The sequence below is a fragment of the Polypterus senegalus genome, chromosome 8 (assembly GCF_016835505.1).
Source record: "Polypterus senegalus isolate Bchr_013 chromosome 8, ASM1683550v1, whole genome shotgun sequence".
Lineage (NCBI taxonomy): Eukaryota > Metazoa > Chordata > Cladistia > Polypteriformes > Polypteridae > Polypterus > Polypterus senegalus.
In genome coordinates, this window is record NC_053161.1 from 15,856,598 (window position 1) to 15,873,330 (window position 16,733).

General features: G+C 37.5%; 1 protein-coding gene across 3 annotated transcripts in view; it reads right to left on the reverse strand.

The window, feature by feature from the left end:
• The window catches only part of LOC120533816 (UPF0606 protein KIAA1549-like), a 209,018-nt gene that overhangs the window by 101,805 nt on the left and 90,480 nt on the right, over positions 1-16,733 (reverse strand). For all 3 annotated transcript variants that reach the window (XM_039760822.1, XM_039760823.1, XM_039760821.1), the window contains exons 2-5: positions 12,721-14,859; positions 10,536-10,624; positions 9,155-9,323; positions 7,091-7,221 (exon numbers count right to left, since the gene is read on the reverse strand). In XM_039760822.1, coding sequence (XP_039616756.1) covers positions 7,091-7,221; positions 9,155-9,323; positions 10,536-10,624; positions 12,721-14,859 — 2,528 coding nt within the window. The remainder of the gene's footprint in view (positions 1-7,090; positions 7,222-9,154; positions 9,324-10,535; positions 10,625-12,720; positions 14,860-16,733) is intronic.

Sequence of the window (16,733 nt, forward strand, 5' to 3'; positions counted from 1 at the left end):
AGATTCAAGAGCCTGGCTGGATGAAAAATAGAAGTTGCCTGGCCACAAAAGAATACATACTATGCTAATAAATGATCTAAAATAGATGCACACATACATTGTAGACTGTTACAGACAAGTAAAAGTACAGATATGCAAAAACATAATTTGGAAGAATTACCAATGATGTTAACTATAAAACAGTGCATGTAAACAGTGCATAGACAGACAGACAGACAGACAGACAGACAGACAGACAGATAGATAGATAGATAGATAGATAGATAGATAGATAGATAGATAGATAGATAGATAGATAGATACTTTTTAATCCCAAGGGGAAATTCTAATGTTCCTGTGCTCATTTAGTATGATCTATGATGTAGGAAGAAAAGGTGGGTAGGCTTGTTAAGAAGGCCTGTTAAGGTGTAACAGTCATGCGGAAATTCAGCTGTACATCCCCAATTCTACCTACATTTCTGGAGAAATTGGCTAATCTTCAGCCCATACCAATATCAGTCTGTACTACATCTGATCATAAAGGTGTAAATCAGAGTTGAGCTGACATAGTTGTAGAGACAAAGAGGTGCCCAAATTTACATTAATCTAAGGCTTTTAACCAAGAACTGAACCTACCTGTGTGTGACGGATTAAATAATGCACCTAAAAGCTGGTCCTGGTTCTGTAACTGAAAGTAACCTTGATCCAATCACCAGAGGTTGCACCAGTGATATTTTCATAACGAAAACGAGAACTAGAACTAAAAAAACTGTCTTTCATTTTACAAGAACGAGAAGTGAAATTAAGGCAAACAGAGAAACTAAAACTAAATAAAAATAAAAAATAGTGATATGTGAACGAACTAAAATGAGAACGAAAATTGAGTAAAAACGAAAAAAACAGCAATAACATTTTCGTTCAATCCGGTTCAGTCACCCTGAGCATTCAATTACATTTCACTGTTTACTATGTAGTGATCTTGTTCCTTGGGCTTACTATAGTCACGTGGTGCAACTTCCGTAAAGGACCATTGTTTGTTTGTTCAATGCATTTGGCTCATCGGGTTAAAGCAGTAAGCCCTTGTGTTTGACAATGGCAAGTTTTGCACAGATGTAAGAAAGTAATGTGTGGAAATATTTTGATTACAGCGTAGATGAAAATAAAAGCAAATGTAGCATGCGAGAAGAAGAAAAGAGTCTCAGTTTCAGTGCAGGACCAACTGGATCAGTACTAAGTGGAAGTTCAGCACTTCTCTGGCACCAGGACTGCACTTCAGTACAGGGATGTGCGATCAGGGGAGGCATGAAAAGTAAAAAAAACTAATAATGATAACATCAAATATTTTTTCCACTGGTATGTGCTATAAATTTGTTTTCTGTATGATTCCAAAAATTTTGATCATTTTTATAGTCAAAATCTCTGAATTTGAGCATTTTCTGATCAAATACAAGGGATAAATGCGAGGTGCGGTAGCAACGAGCTGAGCCTCACTTCGGACTGCGCTATCCCTCACACACTGTGTTGATGCAAGCAATTGGCACGTGCCTTTTGATGCCTTTCTGTGTGTCGCAATATAATGTTTGCAGATACGTTTATTATACACCCTGACTTTATACAATCTGGCTAATATCTTTAATGAATGTGTGTGACATATTTACCCGTGCTGATCGGACATAAAACCACAGTGAAAAGTCACAAGGTAAGGCAGACAGTACCGTGCCACACGGGAGGGGGAGGATGTGAACCTAACAGGTGCTTGTTGCTGCTGTTCTTCTACACAGAGGCTCTACGCGCCTATAAGTTAGCAATATCAGAAAGTCAAGTGCACTGCAGCAGTCCGTTTATTTTTATTTTTTCTTCCAAGTGACTGCCAAAATGGAAGATTAAGACTTTTAAAAGTAATGGAAAATAAAGAGGACTTTTACAAGAAAGTGACGGGAATTTTCATGGAGAAGGATAGGCATATGGACTTCATTTACAAATAAAGGTAAGACCATAAATGGTTTTCAATTTTATAAAAAACGGGATCAGACTAAGAAAAAAATCCAATATTTAAAGACAAAATTTTGACCTTAAATAAAATATTTGTTTGTTTATCTTGTTATCCTTATTTTGAACAGTCTGCATTAAAATTGATTAAAGCATCAGAATTAAAAGCTTTTAAAAACAACAAAATATTTCAATTAAGGTCAAAATTCAAATACTGTACTTTTTTTTGTACACCACTCTATACTTTCATTTGTATTGAATGAGTATAAATTGTGAAATTGCAATGGCAATATTTAGAACACATGGAAGGTGCAGAGCAAATGTGCTCTCTCCGCTATTAATGTAACGTTCATTCTTAGCCAAATATGTACCTTACCTATGTGTGTGTAAAGAATGCTGATGAGATATGAAACATAACCAGTAGTCAATGTGCATACTGCCAATTGAATAGTGAAAAAGACATGGGTTCAAATATTTGTAAATCTGATTCTGAAGGTGCCAGTGCCTCATGAACCTCACCGCACGTCACTGCTTCACTTCATAATGCAGAGTACCTGGTCTGTGCACCTGCTTTACAGGAGTTCATCAAGCGAATATTTTCACTGTGTGGCTGTGCAATGGGTGTCGTTGCAACATGCACAGATCTCTCGAATGTGTGCTTGTTTAAAGCTTAACAGCAACGTGCTTGCATAGACTGGTTTCTTGGGTTGAAACATTTGATCTTGATGACTACACTTATTAGGCCACTTAATCTGTTTGGTCATTGATAGTCAAGCTATGTTTAACGGCATTATGAACTGTGAGTGTATTTGACTGAAACATAACTTGCATTGAAATATGTGTAGGCCAGCATTTGTAGTCTTGCAACTGAAAAAAAAACTAAAATTGTACTAATATTATATAAAAAGCCCAGAACTAAACAGAATAAAAACTAAACTTTTAAACACAGAACTAAATAAAAATAGAAAATTGTTGACTCCACTGAAAACTAGAACAAAATAAAAATACAAAATATTTTTATAAAATAAAATAAAAACTAAAACTACAATTGATATCAGAAATGAAATATCACTGTGTTACACCTTCCTTTAAAACTAGCTGCATTCTCCTCTTCTTCCTCTCTGAATCCTCTTCTCTCTCTCTCTCTATCTCTGAAACATGCTTTCTCTCTGAAACCTAAAACCTGATGAGCCACTCTCTCTTTGGAGAACTGAAAGCTAACAAACTCTTCTCTTTGTGGACCTCAAAGCTAACAGCCACTCAGTCAAGCCAAGGTCTGTTCCAGTCGCTGAACCCAGTCAGAGAAGAATGGTAAGCAGCCATTAATTAACTCTTGTGCCTGATAATGCTTTTCCCTAAGTTGCAGAGGACACAGCAAAGAGCCTAACCAAAAAAAAGCACAGTAGACCACAAACAAAGGATTATATCTGTCCTGACTTGGCAGGAAAACAGATAAATAAATTTGTGACAGGCAAAAAGCAAAAAAAAAAAAACTCAAAGACAAAAAGCACAAATCAAAGTCAGATTAAAAGGCAATAAGTCAAAAGCCAGGCAAGAAAAAAAGAGTAACACACAATATGTCAAAATGAAAATATGGATTTTATCAGAGAAAAAGATGCTAACCTTTTATGCAGTCTGCTGAATAAAACAAGGTGATGACCCTGGAGACCATGCCCCCAAAAATAAGGGATGTGACCCTGACAAACATACATAATATGGCTTCTCTAGCTACAAAATGTCAATATTCACCCTAAACCATGACAACATCACAAAGTGAAAGAGTGTGCTTCAGTGCAAGAAATATCCTCCACTTGAACTCAGAGAAAAAAACAACAGAAAGAACTCTACATAACATTGGACATCACCTTCATAGACTTGGTATTATAAAACTATCTGTGCCAATACAAATTACAGCTATAAACAGCCAGTAAACAGACAGCTTCTTCTGTGTTATATGTTTGTCTGTCTCATCTGTTATACACCCTTGTCTTCTATGTCAATACACATGCAGTTATCCTATTTCTATAATCCCTGTGTTTATCAATAAATTGCATTATTCAGCTTCTTAAAATGAGTGTGCTACAGTTACCTTGATATAAGTGTAATGGCTAGAGACTGCCTCCTACAGAGAAAGGTAAGGTAAATAAAGAGAGAGCCTTACCAAATTATTTAATTAATTACCAGCTTTGCCAAAAGCAAAATTGATAAATAATTAATCAAGTTAAAATCCTCTTCTCCTCCTACAGTGATTATTGTGGCAAGTAATTAAAAGCTTTGCATTAACCTAGTAAGGCCAGGTGGATCAGTGGTGGATTCAAATTGTTCATGGTGTGGATGGGAGGAGAAATGGGGTAGGAGTTATTCTGAAGGAACAGTATGTCAAGAGTGTTTTGGAGGTGAAAAGAGAGATGATTATGAAGCTGGAAATTGAATGTGTGATGATGAATGTTGTTAGTGCATATGCCCCCTAAGTTCGGTGTGTTTGATGGATGAGAAAGTAGATTTCTGGAGTGAGTTGGATGAAGTAATGGACAGTGTACCCATGGGAGACAGAGTGGTGATTGGAGCGGATTTCAATGGACATGTTGGTGAAAGGAACAGAGGGGATGAGGAGGGGATGGGTAGGTATGGTGTCAAGGAGAGGAATGAAGAAGTTCAGATGATAGTGGATTTTGCAAAAACGATGGACATGACTGTGGCGAATATATATTTTAAGAAGAGGTAGGAACATATGGTGATGTAAAAGAGCGGATGAAGATGCACACAGGTACAGTAGATTATATCCCATGCAGGAGGGTCAATCTGAAGGAGAAAGTGTAGTTAGGCTGCATAGGATGGTGGTCTATAGGATGACGTTGGAGATCAAGAAGAGGAGGAGAATGAGGGCACAGCCAAGGATCAAATGGTGGAAGCTAAAAAAGGAAGACGGCATGGTTGAGTTTAGGGAGGTGGTAACACAGGCACTGGGTGGCAGTGAAGAGTTACCAGACAGCTGGGCAACTACAGCAGAAGTAGTAAGGGTGACAGCAAGAAGGGTGCTTGGTATGACATCTGGACAGAGGAAGAGAAAAAGGAAACCTGGCAGTGGAATGGGGAAGTACTGGAGAGTATACAGAGAAAGAGAATGGTGAAGAAGTAGTGGGATAGTCAGAGAGATGCAGAAAGTAGACAAGAGTACAAGGAGATAAGGCATAAGGTGAAGAGAGAGGTGAAGAAGGCTAAAGAAAAGGCATATGATGAATTGTATGAGGGAGAAAAGGGCCTGTACTGATTGGCCAGACAGAGGGACCAAGCTGGGAAAGATGTGCAGCAAGTTATGGTGATGAAGGATAAAGATGGAAATTTACTCACAACAGAGGAGAGTGTATTGAGCAGATGGAAAGAGTACTTTGAGAAGCTGATGAATGAACAGAATGAGAGAGAGAGAAGGTTAGATGATGTGGATATAGGGAATCAGGAAGTGCAACAGATTAGCAAGGAGTAAGTAAGGACAGCTATGGAAAGGCCATTAGTCCAGATGACATACGAGTGGAAGCACGGAGGTGTTTAGGAGAGATGGCAGTGGAGTTTTTAACCAGATTGTTTAATGCAATCTTATAAAGTAAGAGAATGCCTGAGGAGTGGAGAAGAGGTGTACTAGTACCGATTTTTAAGAATAAAGGGGACATGCAGAGCTATAGTAACTACAGGGGGATAAAATTGATGAGCCACAGCATGAAGTTATGGGAAAGAGTAGTGGAAGCTAGGTTAAGAAGGAAGGTGATGATTAGTGAGTAGCAGCATGGTTTCATGCCAAGAAAGAGCACCACAGATGCAATGTTTGCTCTGAGGGTGTTGATGGAGAAGTATAGAGAAGGCCAAAAGGAGTTGCACTGCATTGAGGAAGTCGAGAGTGGCAGAGAAGTAAGTATGTAAGAGCTGTACAGGATATGTACAAGGGAAGTGTGAAAATGGTCTTGGTGGGATTACATCAGACTTCAGCTCTGAGCCCTTTCTTATTTGCAATGGTTGACAGACGAGATTAGACAGGAGTCTCCATGGACTATGATGCTTGCTGATGACACTGTGATCTGTAGTGAGAGTAGGGGACAGGTTGAGTAGACCATGGAGAAGTGAAGATATGCTCTAAAGGGGAGAAGAATGAAAGTCAGTAGAAACAACAAAGAATACAAGTGTGTGAATGAGAGGGAGGTCAATGGGATGGTGAGGATGAAGGGGGTAGAGTTGGCAAAAGTGGATGAGTTTAAATGCTTGGGATCAACAGTACAGAGTAACGGGGACTGTGGAAGAGAAGTGAAAAAGTAAGTGCAGGGAGGGTGGAATGGGTGGAGAAGAGTGTCAGGAGTAATTTGTGACAGATGGTTATCAGCAAGAGTGAAAGGGAAGGTCTACAAAACAGTAATGAGACCAGCTATACTATATGGGTTACAGACGGTGGCACTGACCAGAAAGCAGGAGACAGAGCTGGAGGTGGCAGAGTTAAAGATATTAAGATTTATATTGATGGACAGGATTAGAAATGAGTACATTAGAAGGTCGGCTAATGTTGGACGGTTCGGAGACAGAGAGACGAGATTGCATTGGTTTGGACATGTGCAGAGGAGAGATGCTGGGTACATCGAGAAAAGGATGCTAAGGATGGAGTTGCCAGGCAAGAGGAAAAGAAGAAGGACTAAGAAAAATTTTATGGATCTGCCCAGTGGGGGCTGGGTGGTCCCGTGACCTCGGAACCCCTGCAGATTTAGTTTTTTTCTCCAGCCCTTTTAAGTTTTTTTTTTTGTTTTTACTGTCCTCCTAGCCATTGGACCTTTCTTTATTCTTTTTAACTTAGTATTGCCTAATTTTATTTTTATTTATTTATTTATTTTTTCTTTCTTCATCTTATAAAGCACTACATAATTTGTATGAAAACATGCTATTTAAATAAATATTGTTGATGTTGTGAGAGAGAACATGCAGGTGATGGGTGTAACAGAGCAAAGAAGATATGGAAAAAGATGATCCATTGTGGCAACCCCTAACAGAAACACCCGAAAGAAGAAGAAGAAGAAAACAAAAACAGTGCAGCATACCATATAAACCTTAAAAGCTCCAAATTAAAACACTTAATTTAAAGTCTTACCTGCACAGTAAACTCATCAGTATCTTGCACTCGCCGTCTCACTTCTGAAAAGGCCATAGTTAGTCCCTTTTCAATCCGCTGGCTGAAGTTACAGAATCGAACATCTACGTAGGTTGGGACAAACTGTAGCACTGTAACGAGAAACCAACTAGCTGCATAAGGAAATGCTTTACGTGTTGCTATTTCATTTGAGAAATCAGACAGGAACTGTCATAAAAGGAATACACAAAAATGACAAAGGTGCTTTTTCCAGAAATGGTTTATTTAACAATATTTTAACAAACATACATCTGTTTGGGCTCTTGTGACAAACTGCATTATTGACCTATGAATTTTCATAGATGTTTTGATACTGTTTGTTTTTTGTTCAGCATTGGCTCCCATTGAAGTCAATTGTGTCAGGAACTTTGCTATCTCCATTCTCGACAAAAACACAAAACATTTTTCTTGTCCATCACTACAAACAAAATGGGGTAATTAAGAAATAAAAAGAGTGTACCTTTCAGGCTAAGGAATGAATCAACATAAGTAGTCCCAAGGGAATATTTATTCACATACTAAGCTACAGTTTAAATAAAGGAGTTGTAGTAAGCTTTCTTTAACAAATAAATTTGGCATATGTAGCTAAACATACTGCATTATGAGATATTTGGTAAAAAATTGAATTTACCTGCCACACAGGTACATTTTAGCACATACACATGGTAAGCTGCAAAACAATTATGTTATTTCTTAAACTTAACTAGGTTAATTTTGAACAACATTGTCCATTCCTGTCACAATACAAATGCCTTAACAGACTATGGGTATAAACAAAACCACAGGACCTGTGTTTCTAAGTATGGTTTGTTTATACATCTTTGCTTCTTTCCTTCGACACAGTCAAGTACTGCTTCAGCTTGTAAATACACTCCCTTTTTGGTTAAAAATATTAATGTTAAAAAAATAAAGATCATTATGTAAGATAATGTAAAAAATTAATCTTTCATATCATTTGCTGTCATTTATTTCTGGAGTGACATCATCATTTTAGCATTACATCCATGAAAAATATTGTGACCATAAGCAACAAAATTAATTTTTCTTTTTGAAAAGTAATTAACTACAAATACTGTAAAAAGAGTTTGAGTGTTACCTAGCTATTTTAAATATTTTGTACACATTGTTTACATGTTACTGTCAGTAATGCACCCTCTATAGAATAGTCATTAATGAAATTCTGAAAGCACTGAGCTTACAAAGTGAGATTAACCACATTGTTGAAAATCAGACCTACTACTGCTTTTTATGAATATGAATACAACAACTGTATTCTGAATAAGGCCTACAGTTCTCTTCAAAAAATTGTTGCTTACACAACTTTAGGAGTTTTTTCTGTGCAAAATCAACTGTTGCCTTGATAAAATAGCCAACTACAAAACATAGAGAAGATGTTTGCTCAATAGGTTTTAAATTACAATAAATACAGAAACATAAAGACGACTTAAATTATACAGTTCACTTAGTTCAAGAGTTTAGCCTCTGAATAACTGAATGGTTGCAATAAAATGCTGCAGCCATTGCTTCTATCCATAAAGCAAACTAATTTACCCTGATGTAGAGCAGTCAGCTGCTTATGTAACATCTGCCAAGGCTGAGATGTCCAGAACTACATTCCAAAATGTAAGGCTATATTGTTTGCCACAATTGAGTCAGAAGTGTAGTTTGATTCTAGTCAGAACAGAAGCCCCTGACTCCAAAGTATGCAAATCATCAAAAGATTAAATAAAAACTCAGTTTACTCTGAAAATTAGTGGTGCATAGGGACATTTTACAAATTAAGGGTTATAGCTGTTTTTGAAAAAGTTAATAAGGTGAAAGTAAGAGCATTATACAGTTGAGAAGGTTGGCTATTCAACCATTCATATAGCAGACAACTATCATTATATTTAAAAAGTTCAAATGAAAAAGCGGACAATTCAAAAAACAGGTTTAGAAAATAAATGAACAGATGATTATTTGGTCATTCCACCAATTATTTACCAGTTTTGTATAGCACTAGTAACAAAATAGTTTTTATTTTACCTGTATGAACTTGGAAGTGATAATCAGGAACAGTGACACTTGGCCGGACAGAGGTAATAATGGAAGGGTCCTGTTTTGAAAGCTGCATAGCGTTAATGACTGCTATTGCTGTGTAAATAACAGGACCTGAGGTAACCAGAAACAGTATGTCTGCAGAGGAATTCAGCACCTTCAAAAAAAAGGAAGAAACAAAACTGAAAATTCTTCATCCATCCATCCATTATACAACCCGCTATATCCTAAGTACAGGGTCATGGGGGTCTGCTGGAGCCAATCCCAGCCAACACAGGGCGCAAGGCAGGAAACAAACCCCAGGCAGGGCGCCAGCCCATCGCAGGGCACACACACACACACACACCCCAAGCACACACTAGGGACAATTTAGAATCGCCAATGCACCAAACCTGCATGTCTTTGGACTGTAGGAGGAAACCAGCGCACCTGAAGGAAACCCACACACACGGGGAGAACATGCAAACTCCACGCAGTGAGCGCTAGTAACCACCTCCAATTCTTGCCAATATAAATTGTCACATTTTTCTTTTTTCATCTGGTAAGTGGAAATAAAAATTTGTATATCATACATTTCAGTAGTGTTGTTGCCTCATGGATCAAGTGTATTGGGTACAAATCCCAAGCCTGGCTATTATCCATGTGGCATTTGCATAATTTCCTTACCCCTGTGTGGGATTCCTCTGGATACTCCAGTTTCAATCCCACATTCCCAAAGATGTGCAGTTTATTTTAGTTGGTTATTCTAAACCTGCTCTTGTGTATATGTGAGTATGAGTGTGTGCATGAGTGAGCCCAGGAATGGACTGAGACCTATTCAGATCTGTTTCCTGAACTGCACCCAGCACTGTTAGGATAGGTTTCAACCACCTGTGTCATTGTATTGGATTAGGCTGATTTGAAAAAGTGTTTTCGCATGTATGTACAAATAATATGGAACACCAACAAACCCCTCCAGAAAAGGAAGTATGCCCACAGGTGCATAGAGACCAGGGCTCACATGGTAGGGGGTGCTCCAGAAAATAAAATAAAGAGAAAGAATATGAGAAAAGGACTGCTTGATGATACACATAATAGAAAACTCTGTCATAATTAAATTTTTAATTTAACTAACTTGTTACAGTATAATATTTTTGTAAAGGTTGAATAAAATACTACTATGCTCCATTCTGTAGGTGACATATATGGTTATATGATTTCTTCCTCAGGAACATAAACCATAACATAATAATGAACTAAGCACCACCCCTCAGACTAGTTAATGGTTATGGCAAATTCAAGGTTAGGGATAAGAGATCTCAAAATAACACAAATTTTTCATTTAGGTTAAACTTTAAAGAAATAATTGATGTTTAAAATATGTCCAAACCTGCAATTCAACAGAACGATTAAATTGATGACTCAAAACTTCTTTGATGAATGTGATTGCACGCTTCTCCTCTCCGTCTTTGGGAAGCTCTGTAGATTTTGAAATCAATGCATAAAGTCAGTTTTAATAAATACATCAATATTTTATTGGCCTTGATCGGCTTAAACAAACAGCTACTGTCTGACTGAGAAGAATCAAATGTATATATTAAATGAATCACAATGATCCTGAATAAAAACTTTGTAATGAGAGACAGAATGAAATCTGACATACTGAATTAAGAACTTTATACTATTGTTAATCCCTGAACTATTTAAACAATCCACACTCATTTACATTGAAAAGTAGAAAGTAGTACAGTCAGAGAAACAATGATTAAAAATCTAGCACATTGAATTATATCCTGATTAAATCACCTTTCTCTAATTTGTCAGATTAAGCTGGTTGGCCTTTCTCTATCCTTAAACAGGGGCATCCTTGCACTTCATATTGTCCAGGACTTCAGAAGCACCTTCTAGTGGTTCTCGTGTTTGATTACTGTTAACATTTTTCAGATTGTGCAACTGTAATGAAGTTTGTTTGTGTCACATTCCTCTTTATATTTGTGATAAGTGTGTACTTCGATTCAGTTTAAATACTGTACACAATGTTTTTTTCAATGGGGTTTCTCAAATTATTCAAATTAAAAAATACAGTGCCTTATCCGTTCTATCAATCAGCAATTTCTTATTGACTGAAAGAAACACATCTCTGGATTTAACCAGAATATTTGACAAGTTTGAACTTATCTGTGAAGTATGTGAACAACTTTTGCTTTGTCCTGCTAAATTTATTTTACTGGGACATACACAAAATAACTGGAATGTGGCTGTTGCTCCTGTGTTGTGCAATTAAATTACTGGAGAGCTTCATCACAAAACATAATAAATGATCTTTTTGAATTTTTAGAACTATTGCTGTAGAAAGATCATTGACCAAAAGTCCTATGACACATCTTACTGTCCAGCATGTTAAGATATATGCTTTCCTTTCAGCATAAACCACAATATACATACCTTTAGCTGATTAGTGTCTTCCAAATATCCAGCAAGATGCTGTGAGGTTTCACTGTTGCTTTATTCATTTTTATTAATATATTTATTCGTTATTAATCATCAGCCACATTCCTATATTCTCCCCATGTCTATCTGTGTCACTAGAATGAGTTAGGATTGTACCTGCTGTAAACATTGAGTGTGCGCTCCATCAGCAACAGTTATGAAATGCTGTTTTAAAAGTCTATACACTCTATTCTGAAATACAAAAGATATATACTGAAACATATACTGAAACTTATATACTATATGCTGAGATTTTGCCTCTTAAACAGTGAATTTTATATTAAACTGAGTGTAACAGACTTGTGCTGTACTTCAATTTACTAAACTTGCCAGGTCTTCACAAATAAGAAACAGGCGAAAAATAAAGGTTGTGAATTTGTGCATACTTTGCCATATGTAGTGTCTCAGTACAGTACTATTGAGAATGATTTATGTCATAAACGCCACCACATATACTGTTTTTCTAATCTTTTTGTATGTCTGCTTGACATGCTGTGAACTTACAAATTTAAATTTGCTATTGCTCCAACTCACCTTTTGCTTTCCATTTGCTCTATATTTTGTTTCAAGTACATTCAATAAAAAATGGTCATATTTTTTAATTTGGTTAAATGGATATATAGTATTTTGTGAGGAAACTCTCCTTTTCATAGATTTACACATTTCACTGAACTTGGCTTTAAAGATACTTATTCAGTCTGATACTGCCAGGAAAGGTCCCCAACCCCAAAAAATGCATTATATGCTTTTGAGCAATGAATGGATGGATATTTTAAACCAGCAGTTTTAAGAGTATGATGTTATGATTATGATGTTTATTCTGCTATTTAACAATTAACAATTTTTAACAATTAATTCTAAAAATTTTAATTTCTCGAAGAATATTATGTTTTTTGACCAAAATTGTAATGTCAAAGTGAGTAAATATTTTAAATGTTTTTACAAAACAAATTATTATTCACTTATTTAAGACACTTTAGGAATTTACTACCTTATTTTTTCATAAAGTTAAAATCACCAAAACCGCAAACTATATATATATGTATATATAGTGTGTGTGTGTGTCAACAAAAATGTATCCTTACCTGCTCGGACAAGATATGTATCAGATATTGTAACGTCACATAAGAAAGGCTGGGTAGTTGTAGTGGTGGTTACTGTTGTTGTTGATGTTGTTGCCAAATTTGTGCTTCCAGGAGACAATGTTGCAGATGTTGTTAAACTGGAAGATGTGGCAATATTTGGTTCAGAGGATGTAAAAACAGCACTTGTAGAAGGAATATTAGTTCCTGAAGTGGACGTTGATGTAGAAGCAGTGGGAGTACTTGGTGTGTTTCCAGTGGTTGTGATTTTGTTAGACACCAAAGTCACTGAAAACCCTGTATGTATTTCATCAGTTGCGGTGTTGATCTGAGGAGCAGCTGTTCCAGGGTTAGGTGGCACACTGATTATAGTAGAAAGAGGAACAGCTTCAGAGGAGGAGGAAGAGGAAACCACTAGGCTCTCTGTAAGAGACACACCAGGAATACCAGTGGTAGAACTTTTAATGTCCGTGGTGGCAGAAGATGAGCCAAACCATAGCATGACTGTTTTGTGGTGAGAGGAAGTAACTACTAAACTGGCAGTGGAATCAACATCTGGGAGCATTCTGGTGGGCTGCACAGACAAACTGAAATAGGGAAAATCTGCCAATGTGCTGCTAAAAATACGTGTTGCCTCTGTTTCTGAAGTGGTAAGTTGTGGAAATGGAACAGATGTTTTAGTAAATGCCTTTAAAGGATCTGTTCCAGCAATGGATGTAAACCAGCCTTCCCAGTAAGACAGGGAGGATATGGTTGAAGCTTTCATTGCCATTGTAGGCTCCACTGTAGACTGTTCACTACTAAAGGAATAGATATTTGATGTCTCTGAAACAATACCCTTCTCAGCAGAGCTTAGTGATGTACTGAAACTTGACATTTCTGTAAAACTAAATTGTGACAGATTAGGACTAGGTTCCAGTGACATCGGAAGGGTGCCTGTATCAAAGGATAATGTGTTAGAAAAGGCAATGCTGCTACTAGGCTTCAAGGTGAATTCATCAAATGAAGAACTTGTAGATGGTGCGCCAGAATCAAATGATGGTGACAACAGATCGCTCACTTTAGTGCCAACTGATATGTTTACTTGACTTAAGTTTTCCATTAACATGCTTGCTGAAATGACACTGTGCATTTGATCTGGCTCTGCTGTACCATTGCTTGTATATGCAGTAGATGTATGGTTCTCTGTTTGTCCTGCTTGTTCAGGTAGGCTTGCATTTTCCATTGCTAGTAGAGTAGAGTAATATTCTAGGCTGTTCATATCAGGCAGCAAAAGTTCTGTTGGCTCTATTGTAAAGGGTTCAGCATAGTCAATTTGTGAATTGTTCTCAACAGAACTATAAGAAGAAACTGTGGAATCCAGTGAATCCTGACTCTGAGAATCTTTAAAAGTCTGAAAAGCTTGTGTTGCTGCACTATGCGGAATGTAAACTGAAGATAAAGGCAGCATAGGTCTTGAAGGAAATGATGTGTCATAGCTCTCATAATTCAAATCCTCTACATCATCCATGTTTGGTGGAACATTTGTAACTGAAGATACATCTTCCATATCAGGTCCCTCAAATGTTACTGTTTCAGAGTATTCTCCAGATCCGTCATCATAATATACTGAATCACTTTGATAGTTCAGATCCTGTGAAAAAGCCAAATCTGTAATCTTAGGTTTTGGGCTAGGTTTGATAAAAGGCACAAAGCGTGTAGATGGCCTCACCAAATTAGAATTTATTATTCTTTCATCAGCTAAGCTAGAAATAGTTCCAATTACAGTAAAGCCTGGTGTCATACTGGAAAGACGCCCCACGGGATTATCAGATGGTTGTAAAGGAATTTGTGTTCTAAAGGGAGAATCTTGTACCACTTCCAAAGCTGTGCTACCAGAATGACTGTCACTTGGAGAAGAAACATCTCGTGGAACCAATGTAGGTAAAACAGTTGAAGAACTTGACAATAGCTTGTTGGGTGAATTTTCAAACGTAACAGCAGATCCAGGTATGGCAGCAAAATTAGACTCAGAAGAAGATACTGGCTTGGATTCTGTTAAAGGCAATGTCATCCTTGATACTGGCTCTGGCCTCTGTGTAATTTTGTTTTCATTTTGAGAAACAGTTTCCAGCAATTCTGCTCTTGTTAGGAACCCTTGACCTAAAAAAGAAAAAAAAAAAAGAAATTATTAATTCAAAAAATCTAGAAATACCTTTCTATTATTTTCAACTCTCATTGAAAAAGCTTCAGCACTAACACTAGACAGCCAAACTGGAAATTAAGAAGAGTGAGGGACAGCATGCTGGGACCGGCATCCCAGCCAGAAATGGTTTGGCGTCCTTACCTGGACGGGACACCCATAACATGGAAAGACAGGGGAAAGCAATAATTCCTGCTTATTGTTTTCCCCCGTATGCTAGATGGCAGCAGCCCTGGACACTGGTACCTGTTCAGATGTCAGCAGGAAATGCAGAGAATTGTAGTCCAGTAGCTCAGCTCTGCCTTTGTCCATGGGTAATGCTACGGTGTGCTACAGGGAGTCCAGTGGTGCATCTAACCTTTACAGAAACTAAATCTTATTCTTAAAAACTTAGCAAAATTGATTGGCATCCTGTTGGAGTTTGAGAGAAGACCCTTGCCCGGCCAGCCAGAGTGGTGGATGGACTTGGTGTTGGAAACAGCCTCCCAAAACTGCATGCACCAGGTCCCTCTAGGTGTACTAGGTGGCAGTATTCCTGGGCCAATGTACCATATACACACTTGCAGAGCATGCTGTGATTAGTAGTCCCATAGGACAGACCTGCTGGTTTATATGGGTACCACCTGGGTGGTGCTGCAGGCAATGGTTCTCCCTTCTTTGTGGTGCATCACCTGACCTGGAAGTGCTTCCTCCAAGCAGAGTCCTGACTCAGAAGTACTCCCAGGTCCTGCACAAAAGGAGCCACCTCACATTCATTCAGGAAGTCGGAGTCAGGAGGATGAAGACAAAACTTGCCTGGGGGAGAGTGGAGGAGGATAAGAAAGACTAGGATTTGAAATTATGGTTATGTAATTTAAAAGAAGAAACCCATACAAGGTATTTCTGTTAATAAAATGTTCAGTTTTGAACCTGAGACTGTAGTTCATGCAATTTTGTCTGGAGTTTGTGGGTTTGTGGTGCCCCCTAGTTGCCACAAAGCACTAACCCCCATGCTTTTGCTTCAGTACAAAGACTGTATTGATATTTGTTAGATAGGCAACCCAAAAGAAAAATTTTGTATCACAACTAACAATTGTAAGTGATAATAAAAAATGACGGGTGATCCTATACTCCTTGTAGCTAATGGCTAAAATTAAAAAAGATGTTAATCACTTCCAACTGTTATAACTCTTCTAAAATGACCAGAATCTGGGAAAAACACCCTTAACATTCTAGAGTACAAATGTGTGTGCCTTTATGGAAAACTAATTTAGTGTGTATAGGTTTGGTTTTTAGCAAATATACAGTAGCTATGCAATAAGGCAGCAAGGGTTCATAGTGGTTAGTGGCTGCTCCAAAGTTCTGAACTCACTGTAAAGACATTGCACATTTAACTTGTGCTTTTCTCCCGCTAATCCAGTTTAACAGCCACATCTCAAAGAGTTAAGCATTACATTAATTGATGACTCAAAGCTAGCTTTGTATGAGTGAGCATGGGTATGTATTTGTCTGATGGACTCGTAAATGTCCAGAAATTATTCCAACTATGTGGCCAGTGTTGCTGGAAGTGACTTCAGCCCCACAAATCTAAACTGGATTAGATTTGCTTGATAATGAATGACTGGAAAAATGTCATTATTGCAAAGAACATCTATATGTGAAAAAATAAAAGCACATTTTCAGAAGGTTTGCGAACCTGATGTTGAAATGGCTAAGTCGGAGTTCATGAAACATTAGGCAAGACCGGAAACTAGCTCTAGAAAAACTCAAATGTCACACATTTCAAGGTGTTTTCCCTAAAGAAATGGGTCAAAATTCCTCCACAGTGAAGTTAAAGATGCATAAGGAATTACTT